Here is a 15,271-nt window from a genome sequence, read left to right as displayed (position 1 = left end):
TATATACTAATATAAAATAATGACCAAGTTGTATGTTTAAAAAGAAAGCAAGGTGCAGGGCGCCTAGGTGGCTCAGTCATTAAGCGTCTGCCTTCGGCTCAGGTCATGATCCCAGGGCTCTGGGATCGAGCCCCACATCGGGCTCCCTGCTCGGCGGGAAGCCTGTTTCTCTGTCTCCCACTCTCCCTGCTTGTGTTCCCTCTCTCGCTGTTTCTCTCTCTCTGTTAAAAAATAAATAAAGTCTTAAAAAAAAAAAAAGAAAGGTGCCAAATAATACATACAATACGTTATCACTTGTGAAGAACAGACCATATACACATTTTTTGCTTGTGTATGTAGAAAAGACGTCTGAAAAGACAGACACACAAATGCACGCACAAAACTGGTAACAGCGATCATCTGTAAAGAAGCTAGCTGGGTGGCTGAGAACCAAGAAGGGGACAGAAGCTTCACATTGTATATCTTTTTGTACTTTTAAATTTGGAGCCACATAAATATATTGCCTATTCAAAAAATGAAGTATTTTTAGTATTCAGTGAGATACTGGAGCAAATCAAAGTGGAAAATACCAATAATTCAGCTGGAAAATAAGCCAAGGCAAAAAAAGGGAAGTTCTTTGCAAAATAAAAAATATAAATGTATAAAAGGATATGACTCAACCAGTGATTAAAGATACACAAATTAAACCATGATTTTTTTTTTCCTATAACGTGTCAGACTTGCAACGATAAAAAATCTTAATAACCAGAGTTGGAAAAATGTGTGGGTGAGCTCACATTTTCATGCACTAATAATACTGGGAGTGCAAATCGGTATACAAATTAGGGAACCACTTGGTAATATCAATCAAAATTTTAAATACACATACCATTTGCCACAGCAATTCCTTATCTAGAGGTTCCTCCTATTGGATTTACTTGCCCAAGTATGCAAAGCTAGACATTCAAGAGCAGTCTTTGTAGCAGTGTTTGAATAGCAAAAAGAACTGGTAACCTAAATATCCATCAAAAACAGTGAAATGCATTGTCTAATCAATGGAACACTGTATAGCAGATGAGGAAAGAGACTTAAATACCATCACTAGGGAACAGAATAAACACAACGTGGCTTACTCATACAATGGGATGTTGGTACAACTCAAATGAATGGATTAGAATTGATGGGTTTCAACATGAATAGAAACCCAAAACTTGGGGCGCCTGAGTGGCTCAGTCAGTTAAGTGCCTGCCTTCGGCTCAGGTAATGATCCCGGGGTCCTGGGATCAAGCCCTATGTCGGGTTCCCTGCTCAGTGGGGAGCCTGCTTCCCCTCTCCCTCTGCCTCTCTCCTCTCTATCTTGCTCTCTCTGTCTCGCTCTATCAAATAAATAAATGAAATCTTTAAAAAAAGAAACCCAAAACTTAACAGCGAGTTAAAAACAACAACAAGCAGACACAAAACAAGACTCACACACAAAACAATATTTTTTGGATATGTATAGTGAGTACATAAAAACCTGCCCTGAGAAGAAATAGTGTCTGTGGAGAAGAAAAGGAGGGAAGGCAGGAGGGGAAGGGGATGGGGATGGTATGTAAAGGGGATTCCGATTTTGTCAATTATGTTTTCTATCTTTTATTCAAAACAATCTGACTACTTATTTATTCTGGGAGCATGAGAAAACTACCAATGTTTTATAAATTTTTTTTTCTCTGTACTTCCCTGCATTTTGTGAAGTTAAAGAGAAATGAAATGGATATCTAGAATAATCTATCAGATATATTAAGTTTGAAAAGCAAGGGACAAAGAGCATGTTGAATAATTCCTTTAAAAAAATGTGTGTGTGTGTAAAACATTCTGTAGATGTTTATTTTCACAGTCTAGAACACAGCCTGGTACTTGGTAAGCACTCACCAAATACCTACTGAATGAATGAATGAATGAAGAAATGAATGAATAGCTACATGCAAAACTTGTTAGAATCATGACCTTTAAATGTTATTTGCTTTTTAAAAAAAAATATTTTATTTATTTATTTGAGAAAGAGAGAGCAAGCACATGAAGGGGGTGAGGGGCAGAGGGAGAAGCAGACTCCCTGTTGAGCAGGGAGCCCGATGTGGGGCTCCATCCGGGGCTCTAGGATCATGACCCAAGCCGAAGGCAGATGCTTAACCGACTGAGCCACCCAAGCACCTTGTTATTGCTTTTAATGTGTATATATTGCTTTTATATTTAAAAATAAAATTAGCTCTAAATTATTTTAATAAATACTGGGCACGAGAGCAATGTATATAATTGGACTCATGCGGTGATTTGAATTTAATTCAATATTTATTCCTTCTCAGTCCAGGTACCTCCAGGACTTCTGGTCACCTTTAGTCTGGATCACACATGATGTTCCTCACATCGTAGCTGTTCCTTGCTCTCAAGCTCTTCACAGATATTTAATCACTGTTAAGTTTGGGAATCCTTTTGGCTAAAAAATTATAAACTTGAGTTTTCCCATGAAAGTAAAAAAGCAGTAGCCTCAGAGATAAAGTAATAAGTGTCCGAAATACATAGAGCTATCATAAAGTCCATGCACTTTGAATTCTACAGTAAAAATGGAGCCACCCACTGCAACTCAGGTATGTAAAGTGAAGCATTAGGATTCCAAGAAAGCAGAGCTGCATTAACAGCTGACAACACAAGAACAAAAGAAAAAAGTTGCAAAGCTGACTGTAAGGGAAGTTATAGAAGAAAATTATAAAGCAAAGCAACATGCTCTAGAAAGACACACAGCCCCGAGGGTTTTACTGTATAATAGCTCAGTGGTATCATCATGACAGCAGTATTTCAAGAAAGTACACATAGCAAGTGCTCAACTTTTGTGAATAAATAAAGAAATTTGGTAGGGAGGGAAAAGTAGAATGTTTTTTCAAGTTCAAAAATACCAAACCAAAAGCAAGAGATTACGAAGGATCTCTGGAGTGCCAGGCACTGCTGGCATCAATAAGTTTATAATCTAGGACTGCAAACTATCAAGAGGCAGTGTTAAACATGGAACAGTGGGAGTGTGCAGGTGATATAGAAAGAGTACGGACAAAATAAGGAGTTGAGAGGTTCCAGATTTCCAGAATAGGGATCACACGGGAAAGGTTTTAAAGAAACAACAGGACTTTTTTTTTTTTTTTTTAAAGATTTTATTTATTTATTTGTGTGAGAGAGAATGAGAGACAGAGAGCACGAGAGGGAGGAGGGTCAGAGGGAGAAGCAGGCTCCCCGCTGAGCAGGGAGCCCAATGCGGGACTCGATCCCGGGACTCCAGGATCATGACCTGAGCCGAAGGCAGTCGCTTAACCGACTGAGCCACCCAGGCGCCCGAAACAACAGGACTTTTGCCAGGAGGCAAGGGAACGAGGTGTCTGATCTTGAAGGGGCTTGGGGCCTCACGTCACGCAGGGACTGCAGTGAACAAAGAGCAGGTAGAGAGGAACGACCTGTGAAAATGCTTTAAACCTCTGGCCTCCAACAAGCAGTGCCAGGTTTTCTTTTAAGCGCTCATGGAGGCGGGAGCTCCTTCCAGCGAATACTGCGTCATGTGGTTGTAGACTGGCAGAGAGACCCATTTATACTAGTAATTTCTCCTTTTTTCCCCCATTTCAGCACATCTCGTTGAATCTTCATGAATGAAATGATGCTGTGCTGCAGATCAGAAATGTATAAATGCACACTGAGACCTGGGGAGCTAACCCCCACTTTCCAGCTGCCCAGACCACCCAGCCATCAGGTCCTTACCTCAGAACACATGGTAGTGCACTGTCGAGCACCATGAAGTGACCGCCTCTGCCGGGCACACGTGGCCCTCTGCAACACCAGGTCACATATCTGCTTACTGGGTGGATGCATTTGCTAAGCCTGTGGCAACCAGACGTCACAAATGGAGTGGCTTAAAACACAGGAATGTATTGTCTCGCAGTTCTGGGGGCAGAGGTCCAAGATCAAGGAGCGGACAGGGCCACGCTTCCTCCAAAGGTCTCTCCTAGCTTCTGGCAGTTCCTTGGCTTGTGGAAACATCCCGCCAGTCTTCACCTGGCATCCTCCCTGTGTCTATATCTGTCTCCCAATTTCCCCTCATAAGGACACGAGTATTTTGGACACATTACTTTATCTCTGAGGCTACTGCTTTTTTACTTTCATGGGAAAACTCAAGTTTATAACAGGGTTAGGGGTCCACCCTACTCCAGTATGGTCTCATCTTAACTACTGGCATCTGCAACAACCCTGTCTCCAAATGAGGTCACATTCTGAGGTACCAGGGGTTAGGACGTCAACTTCAACCCAAAACACTCAATTTGCGGGCGCCTGGGTGGCTCAGTTGGTTAAGCAACTGCCTTCGGCTCAGGTCATGATCCTGGAGTCCCGGGATCGAGTCCCGCATCGGGCTCCCTGCTCGGCAGGGAGTCTGCTTCTCCCTCTACCGCTCCCCCCTCTTGTGCTCTCTCTCTCTCTCAAATAAAGTAAATAAAATCTTAAAAAAAATAAAATTAAATTAAAAACAAACACTCAATTTGCTCCCAAACTTCTTTCTGTCTCTTTATTTATAATAAGTTCAATGTGTAATTAAATATTACACAAACTGAGGAAATATGCACATAAAAACAATGAGCACAGAAAATGAAATATTCTATAAAGACTTAATAAAGACCAGCCAATTAGATGAAATCACGTGTGAGTCAACTGTAAAAGTTTTTGGGAAGAAAAAGCAAACTAAAAATACACAACTCTGAACTCTTAAGTGTTTTCTTTGAATTCAAAGAAATCAAAACAAAGAAGCCAAATTACAGAGGATACATTTTGGCTGCTATTTCATATCAGAAACACTAATCATGAAACTTCAAACAATTAGCTCATGCTAAAAAAAAAGTTTTCAGCCTTGGCTCTACATCAAAAGGTTGGTGAATGAATGTGTCAAGTTCCTTGTTTAAAAAACTTTTCTAGTTCAGGCAACACCCTAACAGGGACAGACCTGGAAAGATGTCTATGAAATACTACTAAGTGAACACTTGCTGTTACGGAACACGCAAAGTATTCCATTTTGTTCCCTAAGATTTTTAATAGACCTGAAAGCATGTTTGCAAACAACATGGAAAGGACTGGACCCGTTATGAATGAATGCAACTAGACAGTGATCATCAGTGCTGCTAACATCACAAAAAGGGAGACAACCAGACAGATAGTATCCGTATCCTGGTGCAAATGTACAATACCACCTATAAAGTGCCTTTGTCCCCAGAATGAACTTGTATCTGATCTTTATAGGAAATGCAGAAGACAGACAAGTATGTTAAGAACACCATGAAAATGGAATCAGTGAAGTTCAGCCTATAAGAAATAATACAGGGAAAATAACTAGGTTCTTCAGCAAAAAAATTGCAAGGAGGAAAAAGACCTAGAGGTGCATCCTAGAAATTAAACAGAGACAGGAGACGTATCAACCTATTGCAATACATGGACATTATTTGGATCCCAATTCAGCCAAACTGTATTAAAAAATTACATTTACAAGACAATCAAGAAATCCGAACACTTCGATACTTTATTATATTGAAGAACTATTGTTGACTTTCTACAGTGTAAAATCCAGCATCTTTATTTTTAGGCATAGGTACTGAAATATTTACAGATGATATGATAGAAAGACTGAGACTTGCTTCAGAATGAAGGAGATGAGTAGGAGGGACAGGTAGAGGTAGAAACCAAACAAAATTGATCATGAGTTGAAAGTTACTGAAGCGGGCGCCTGGGTGGCTCAGATGGTTAAGCATCTGCCTTCGGCTCAGGTCATGATCCCAGGGTCCCGGGATCGAGTCCCGCATCGGGCTCCCTGCTCCTTGGGAGCCTGCTTCTCTCTCTGCCTCTCTCTCTCTCTCTGTCTCTCATGAATAAATAAATAAAATCTTAAAAAAAAAAAAAAAAGAAAGTTACTGAAGCTTGGGTGATGGGAAATGAAAGCTCATCAGAAGGCCTTTGGGAGGTAATTAGGTTTAGATGAGGCCTGGAGGTGGAGCCCTCATGATGGGGTTAGTACTTTATAAGAAGAGGAAGAGACCTATGTGCATGCGGGCTCTCTCTCCTCCACGTGAAGATACAGCGAGAAGGCTCAAACCAAGAAAACGACTCTCGCCAGACACTAAATCTCCTGCACCTTGATCTTGGACTTCCAGCTTCCATCATGGTGAGAAATAAAACGCTGTTTATGCCCCCCAGGCTGTGGTATTTTGTGACAGCCGCCCAAGCTGACTAAATAGGCCCCAACTGGAAACCTCCCAAATGCCAAGCCAGTGAGATAGATAAATAAATTACAGTATATTCATGTGATAGAAGAGTATGCAACAGCAAAAATGAATATTTCCAGCCATATGCAACAATCTGGGTGACTCCTACAAATAAAATATTGTGCAAAAGAGGGCAGAAAACAAAGCGTATGTACTGCGTCCCAGCAGGTGTAACTCACCTATGCCATTGAAGGGCAGGAGACGGGTTACCCTTGGGATGAGTTGGGGGATAATGAGCAGGAAAGAAGACAGGGTTCTTCTGGGAGCTTGTTCTTTTCCTTGATCTGGGGGCTGGTTACACAGATGTGTGCAGTTTGTGAAAAGTCATCAAGTTGTAGATGTAGGTGCACTTTTCGGTATGCATATTATGCTTCAACATAAAAATATTTTAAATATTTTTTAAATTAAAAGACAGACTTTGATTTAGTAGATATGGGGTGGGACCTAAGAATCTGTATTTCTAATAAGCTTCCAGGTGATGTTGATGCTGTTGTTCCAAATGTCACATCTGGGGACATCACCGCTGGAGACTAGAGGAGTGGGGAGCTTTTCTTGTGTCTTTTTGTGGGCTTGGCACACATGTCCCAGAAAAGCATAGCCTGCCTCTGTTGATTACACGCATAAAGTCAGGAGCACATTCCAGCAGGACCTTGTAGACAACGTTACGGGAATATGGTCAATAGGACTGGGTTTTCCGTTTAGCTGCAAAAGCTGTTCTATGAAGCAGAAGACACGCGAGATGGATTAGAGCAGTGCCTGTTACAGTCTGGGGACGTGTCACCTCCCCCCCAAACCCGCCCCACGCTCACAGGTCACTGGGGACATATGAATGCAATCTGTACAGCAGATCTCCTCCATAGAGGCAACATGGTGCAGCATTTGGGGGCAAAGTCGTGGGCCCTGGGTCAAACCCTGAGTTGACCCCCTGTCCATCAGTGTGTGCGACCTTGGGACAGTACCCGAGTCTCTTGAGTTCCTGATGAGCAAATACAAGCAGCAACTATGAGCCTGGAAAATAAAGCCTGGATTCCAACCCTGCCTCCACCACGACCCCAAATTGTTGTGGACCTCAACTTCCTCTTCTGTAAAATAAGAATAATAGTACCTAGCTCACAGAGTTACTGAGTTGTTCAAATCCCGGAAGCAGGCACATGATAGCTGTTTGCTCTTACATAAATTAGGATGACAGGTGATGACAGTTGAACCCTGCCCAGCACAGTGAGTGACACCTGGGAGGAAGGATCACTAGATATTAGTTCTTTCCCTCAGTGACCTTATCTATGGCCAGGCCCATTGCCAATATGAGTGCTGTGATCTAAAGGAGACAATGCTGGCTTTGTTTGAATTAAGTAAGAACACACAGGTGTTGGATATAATAAAACATCCTGATTCCCAGCGGACATTGGCAAAGACATGCCTACTGGGCTATCCGCCCAGCCATCCCCTTTCCTGGGAAGCACCTCCCTACCTGTGGCGCCATGGAGACAGTGACGACTCCCAGTGTCAGGCCCACGAGGTGTGACTGTGGCCACCATTACTCAGTGGGTCTGTGGTTGGTGACTGGCCCAGGCAGGACTGGAACTGGGGCTTGGGACTTAAAGAGAAGAACCCCCAACCGTTCTCCAGGAAGTTGGCTTGAATTCTGCGATGCTGGCATCCTGGTTCTCTGCCACGAGGATGGCAGGAGTGGAGGATCCCAGAGGGAGGGGGGATGGGAAGGCGGAGGTGCAAAGGGATTGGGTGCAGAGAGGAGCCAAGGTGGGAGGCAAGGAGGTCCCAGAGTGAGCGCCAGTCCCAGTGGCTGGGTAGCACGAGGTAACCGGAAGGCATGATGATAAACTCCTTTTTGACACCTTAGCTAACAGGTTTCTGTTATCTGCAACGGAGGGAACTCGCACTTACTGCAACAACCTGCCCGGATCTCATACTCGGCAGAGGACAAGCTTCGCCCTTCCCTCCTCCCACCTCCCGCTCACCCAGCTCCGCTTTGGCACCTGCCAAAATCAGATTAACCCAGAACGCTGTTAGAAACAGGTCAACCGGCCTAAAAATCTCATTTAAAAATACACCCAAAACAGAGCAGAGAATAATTTTAGAGACTTTCTATAAAAATAAAAGCAGAAGATGCCTTTTTTTCACTTGCTCCAATAGAATAGCTCTGGTCTGGGTCATGATTTATACCAAATTCATCACAGACACATGAAATTGAAAAGGCACTGTTTACCATCCACACGGGATAATCTTCTGCAACACACACTCTTAGTGTGCAGAAATTACCATTTTTTATAGCAGCCTGCAGACCTTTTTAAAGCACTGTGGTAAAGTAAAAGGGAAAGAAATGAGCCACAAGGTAAGCTGTGGAATATAGGAGAAATAACTAGTATTGGAGACAGAGGTTTCTCAATCTGCCCCAGGCTAGCCATGTGCCTTGAACATGTACTCTTGTTCTGACTTAGCTTTCCAGTCTGGAAAGGGGGGTATAATAAATAGAAATAAGATGACCATTTACCACCATCATTTATCTCCCAAAGTTGTCAGGGGCTTCGAATGAGCTAACACTTCGCAAAGAATGCCTTACAGCAGATTCTGGGGACAGTGGCAAAGAACAAAGAAACAGAAGAACGAGAGCCTGTCAGACGTAGATGTTTTAGTGGAGGAGTAAAGACCACGCAGTGGACTAGCACTGCACCCAAACCCTGCCTTCTAGACCTGGTTCCGCGACTGTGGGGCTTGCAGGAAGACACAGCCTGCTGAACTTCAAAAGTAATGGAATGGCTTCTTACAAGGTAACTCCATAGAGAATATTCCTGATGGAGCAGCAGTAAGGACATTTTAGTGATCCCTCCTGGAGACATCTTCTTTTTCCCATGTCCCTTTCTGGCACCAATCTTGGCGTCCAATTTGGTCAATTCTTCCTCTCAAATAATAATATAACTAGCAGCTACCTTTACTGAGGATTTTTATCTGTGCCTTTCAGGTTTTAAACATGGTTTTATGGTTTTAAACATAGGCTTTACATATGTCATCTCATTTAAGCTTCACAGCTAAAAGCTACAGAGTGCGTTATGATTATTGTCATATTACATCTATGAGAGCAGAGGCTCTGAAAATTAACTTGGCCAAAATCACCCAGCAGGTAATAGGCAAGAGCTAGGATTTGAACCCAAATCCTTTGAAATGAAATCCATGAAATGGATCCTGCCTCTGTTTCCCCCATCACCTTTGCCTCGTGCTAAGTTAGGTGCATTATTACCTCCCTCTGGACCACTGTAGAAGACTCTACCTCCCTATGACCTTTCCTACCAGCTGCTATCGGATTCTTTTCCCAAAACCCAATTCCCCTTCCACCCTGGCTCCCAGCTCCCAGCAGGTACAGCACAAAAAGCAGGGGCTCTCAAGAAATGAATGAAACTTTGCTCATGTTGCCTCAGCTTCCTTCTCTCTATAAAACTCTCCAGCCTGCCAGTCAGGGTCTGACCCTTAGCAGACTTATTCCATGAATACCCATCTCATGGGTCCACTATGAACCACTGTCTCCTCCACTCTCTGGGCACGTGGTTCCCTGTGCCGGAAGCACCCTTCCCTCAACTCCCCCTGGTCATCCTGCCATCAACACCCTTTCTAGGTTGAATGAATAGACAAGCGACCCCTCCCGAATGTAAGCCATCACTCTCTTCTCAGTGTGTCTAAGCCCGGGACTCGGCATCCCTCTTGCAGCTTCAGACGGGGGATAGGTGTTTATGAAATGCAAAACGCGTTATGCTGTTTGGCTCAGACACAGGATATAAAGTGGAAAACTCCCCAGTCAAATAGCATGAGAAAAGGGAGCCCAGGCTCGAGGGTCCTCCCTTTCTCTTCCACTCCTGCACTGGACTGGGACTTTGCACTCAAAACACTCTACTCTTTCAAATGAAAGAATATACCTTGGGGATCATTCCCTCTGTGAAGTTGTTACTTCATAGAGGACTTGTCCAGAAGTCATCTGTTTAGGTTACTGTATTAAGTTAGTTAAGCTAATGAATAGGATTCCATTTCTCTCTCTCTCTCTCATTGTTGTTGTTTTTGCATCTTCAATTATGAAGATGTCTGCCTATGATCTGGAGCTCATGAAACGCAATGGTCCCAGCAGGAAAACCCTGTCTGGTATATGTCCTTTATGTGGGAAAGCACCTAAGGGTACTTTGAGACCATTATGAGATCTAGTAACTGGATGAAAGAATTTAAAAAATGGGATGGTGGGAAAAAACCAACACTCCACAATGTCCCCTATGAAATTCAATATTATATTCTTTAAGCAACCTAATGATTTTTTTTTTGCAAGGGGTAGTGCTACTCTGCTCTGGTCTGCTGTTGAGACCTTCGGGAATTTCTTTTTCCAAAGTAGTAAGTATTGATGAAGGTCAAGGGACAAGCAGTGCTAACACCCTCAGATTACAGCAGGATTTAAATTCTTCAGACACCTCCTTCTAGACTAATAATGGCGGTGGAGTTCAAAACCTGAGAATGTGTTGGATGCAGGATGCCTTTGATCTGATCGTTTGAATGCAAACTTTTAAAAATATTGCTTTCCTTTCTAAAATAAGTGTGAGGAAGCCTTCCTCTGAAACCTAGAGGGAGCAAAATAAAGCAACATATGGGAAGAGATTACAGGATTAACTAATTACATGATATGCCTTAATAACACATGGATGCTTTACAATCTTTTTGAAGATGCCATTATAAATGCATATAATACAACTGAATTCTATTCCTTTTGCATAAAAAAAAAAACAAAGAAACTAAGACCTAATAAAAAAACACTAGTAGGTATTTGATTATTCAATAATATTTACACCAAGTCTACAAATAAAGGAAGAGGTATCTATTGAGAATAGTGAACTTGTATCCAACATTAATAAGTGAAATATTTTCTACTTCCATCTTTTGGATTTTCAAATTTAGTCTTTCAAGCAGGGACATAAACAGTACGTAGTATTTGTTCAGGTTCTCTTCAAGAGCAACAGGGTTCAGAGTGATTTGTTTCATTGAATTGAAATTTAAATTAACAAAAAATTGAGAACTACACTTCAAACTTTTGACTGCTTAATCTGAGACAAAAAAATGTAAGACAATTTCAATATAAATGTATCATAATGAAAATCTATAAACTGCCCATAACATAAACAAGTATTAAAGCTCACTAAATACATTCTCTCTCCCTCTCTTTCTGTCTCTGTCTCTGTCTCTCTCTCTCTCTCACACACACACAGACACATAATCCTCTTATGAATAATAGCTGACCAGCTAAAGAAGATGATAAGGATTACTATAAATTTTATAATTTGTATATTGTATAACTTGTATTTGTATTTGATAATTTGTATATTGTATATTGTAAAATTTAAAATTTGTATATATATGTACAAATTTTATAATTTGTATATATCATTTGTATATTGTAAATTGATACATTTGTATATCAGTAAGAGCATTCAAATCTTCACAGTTTAAAGAACAAGCCTAGAATAGGTCTAACATGAAGTCAATAAAAATTTAGACTGCCAAACCCTAATAGCAGATACTTCCCACAGACCATTTAAATTTTCATAATCTCTTTCCTGAAAACACATACCCGCAGACTTCCCAGGACAGGGATTAGGGCGAACAGTAGCAATACTCACCATGGGTAAGGCACCATGCCATCAGAGTTCCCACAAGGGGCCATCCCTCCTTTCCTTACACTTAAATTCTTAGAACTGAAGCAAAGAGTTAGCCAGGTAAACACGGCGGGTCAGGCCTGCCCTTGTCCTCAGCAATGTACTTTGTGGTGGGTCAAGGAGGGGTCAATCTGTAAGTCCTGGCCTAGCCACCAGAGGTGATTATTAACTCACCTGAGAGAATTTGCATTTTTACCCTAATTTTTACCTTTGGTTTGCACTTGAGAGTAATTCATTGCTCTCACCAGGAAAAAAAAAAAAAAAAAAAAGAGGGAGGGGGAAAAAAGATCAAGAATTGGAAAACCAGCATAGCAACGTCGTTTGATTTCACTTCTTATAATCACATTCCTTGACAACCTATTCAACCTGGCACCAGTGTTCCTAACTTCTGTCTCAATACTTTCTGCTCCTGTAAACTCCAATCACTTTGAATCTTAGGCTTTAAAAAAACAATATATAAATAAAATACTGAATATAAAACATATTTACTGTATCTTGATTAACCAACAATATCCCGTGTGCGCAGGTGAGTGTGTCTGGGGACAAACTCCATCTTTTCCCCGCAATGGGCACTTACCTTCGGGGAAAGCATTGGGCTGCACCACGCGGAGGAAGACGTGCACCATTTTAAAGAGAACGCCAATGGGCCCAGCTTTGTAAGAGTGCTTGGTCTCATAGTTCGTGGCAGGCAATTCAAATTCCAAAACATCAGAACCCTTTGTGGATGACAGCGGCCCCAGGGCGGAGGTATCCGAGCACAACTCCAGCAGCAGCAGGAAGCCTAGGAGGAGGGCCATGGCTAGCAGGGTCCCCCACGCATGAGGTAGAGCTGGGGGCCTCCGGCCTCAGAGGTTCTGGAAGCCTTGGTCGAGGCAGGAGCGTGCGTTCCTGCGCAGAAGAGGCTCGGCAGCAAGCGCTGGGTGTGCGGAGTCCACTCCCTTTCCTGGCCGGGCTGGCATGCAGCGAAGGGCGTCCGAGAGCCTTCTGCGGGTCCGGGTCCAGGTCCGGGTCCGGGTCTGCGGCTCAAGGCACCATCCCTGGTGGGAGAGAAAGACAGCGCTCAGTTCGCACGCAGCCCGCCTGCCCCAGGAGCTTCTGGAGAGAAGGCTGCAGAGCTTTAGAGCCCACGCATCAGCCTAATCCGCTGGGTGGGAGGCAAATGCAGAGCCTGCTTAGAGCTGCAGGGGCACGAAAGCCAGAAGGTCCGACCCCAGGGGCCAGACGCAGAACGCAGACCTTGATGGGTTCCGGAAACACTCTATGGTGTAGAGAAGGCTGTGCGGCCTGAGAAACAGACACTTAGCGAGCACTTGCTATGTACCCAACGCTGCTGTACGTGCTGGGCCGGCTGGACCTTGTTGAAGGCATTATCCCATTTACAGATGAGGAAACCGCCCCAAAGAGGACTTCTGGGGACGTGCCCAGGTTAGGGTTGATTAATGGTGGGGTCACAATTCAAACCTGGGAGTTTGCCTTCAGAGCCCACACAAGACACCAGAACACTGTTGCTACAGAGACCTCTCTCTGGGGCTCCCCACAGGTACCCAGAGGCCGTAGACTAGATGCCTATTTTTTTCTCCAAGCTGATGCTGCTGTCCCTGCTTCTGGAAATATATCTTATCTGCTTTTTATTCTACTTATTTGCTCACTGACCTTGTTTCAGACATCGCCCTCTCCACCTCACCCCCAACCCAAACTAGAAGGCCTCAAGGGCAGGAGCCAAGCTCTCTAAGGCTGGGTCACACTGGAATCTACCTTTCTAACACGTTCACCAGGTAATCCTGATGGAAACCTTCGCCCCCAAGTCACTACCTGAGAATTACGGGTCCCAGTGCTGAGAGATAGGGCAGAGGGAGATTCCCCACCACCCTTTCTGGGAGAGAGAAAGAGTCAGGAATGCGAGAGGCAGCTTTCAAGCCAGTGTCTAGCGAGGGCAAGAGACGGAGAGGGTCTCCAAAGTGGACCCTGTCCCCTTGTGTTTTGAGCCCCAGAACTGAACACAAGGTAGGGCACACAGTCGGGGCTCAGTAAGTTCCACTGAATATAAAACTGAATAAGCCAAAATGACTGCTTTGCTTGTGCCACTGTGTGGAACGAGGTGTATCAGAACACAACATCAGAGGGGAGGTGGGGTGCGCGGCTCGGACTCCATTCTGGGGTCAGGAACACCCTGATTCTCTTCTATTTTGTACATGAGATACATACTTAGTACCTTTCAAAGTAAGGACAGGGTGCTCCTGAAACCACTGTGAAATGGGAGAAGGAAGGTCATCAAGAAAGTAACACGTTGCACAAGGGGCCGTGATCCACTAAGTGGAAGAAAGCTCCAGACAAAAGGTGCGAATGCGTGAGCTGTTTGAGTGAAGATGTGAATTCGTATTTAATCTCCTGGATACTGCCTCATCTTCCAAGCCCTGTCCCACCCCAGTTACTTCTGCACAGAACTCCCAACAGAATGACCTAAACCCTCTCTTTATCTAACCATGGGCTGCTCCGAGCCCTTACCGCTCCCAGTGCCAACCTCGTGAACCCCGTATCAGCTTCCTGTCTGCTCTCCATCTCGCCCACGGATACACCAGGACCCTGGTAACCGTTTCCAAAGGGCAGTCCCCCTTCCAGGCATGGCTGCTGCAGCCCCCTGCTCGGGCTCCGGAGCGCTCTAGCCTTCCACCGGTTCTAGTCAGAAGTCACCGCTGGGCACACTCAAACACGGGCCTGCTCTGCTCCATCTTCAAATAGTCTCCAGAGAGGACAAATGAGAAAGAAACAGAGCCAGCCAGCGTTCCGGGGCCACGCTCTGGAGGTCTCCGCGGCGCACGGGGCAGAAGAGAGAGCTGACAGGAGAGGGTGTGGGCGTTATGCAGGTGCGCTAGGACGACTCTCATGAGACCGCAGGCAGGCTTGCACACGCACATTACGCACACCACACACACTGACAACTGCCACACACACACCACACACTAACACACAGCACACATACACCACACCACACACACACATACACACACCACACACACGAGCACACACCACACATACACACCACACACACTAACACACACCACACATACACACACCATACACACCACACACACTAACACACACCACACATACACACACCACACACACTAACACACACCACACATACACACACCACACACACTAGCACACACCACACATACACCACACAAACACACACCACACATACACCACACACACTAGCACACACCACACATACACACACCATACACACCACACACACTAACACACACCACACATACACAC

The 15,271-nt window shown here is 44.1% G+C and overlaps 1 protein-coding gene across 5 annotated transcripts in view; it reads right to left on the bottom strand.

Moving 5' to 3' along the window:
• The window catches only part of PROM1 (prominin 1), a 200,683-nt gene that overhangs the window by 180,309 nt on the left and 5,103 nt on the right, over positions 1-15,271 (bottom strand). For 4 of the 5 annotated variants that reach the window (XM_081812572.1, XM_081812574.1, XM_081812571.1 and 1 more), the window contains exon 2: positions 12,567-13,026. In XM_081812572.1, coding sequence (XP_081668698.1) covers positions 12,567-12,786 — 220 coding nt within the window. In that variant the 5' untranslated portion in view covers positions 12,787-13,026. Of the gene's footprint in view, positions 1-12,566; positions 13,027-15,271 lie in introns of those variants that run through there. The other variant, XM_081812575.1, reaches the window with a different exon arrangement.

This window comes from Leptonychotes weddellii, chromosome 2 (assembly GCF_054177405.1).
Source record: "Leptonychotes weddellii isolate Sample4059 chromosome 2, ASM5417740v2, whole genome shotgun sequence".
NCBI lineage: Eukaryota > Metazoa > Chordata > Mammalia > Carnivora > Phocidae > Leptonychotes > Leptonychotes weddellii.
This window is presented reverse-complemented; position numbering and strand designations above follow the sequence as displayed.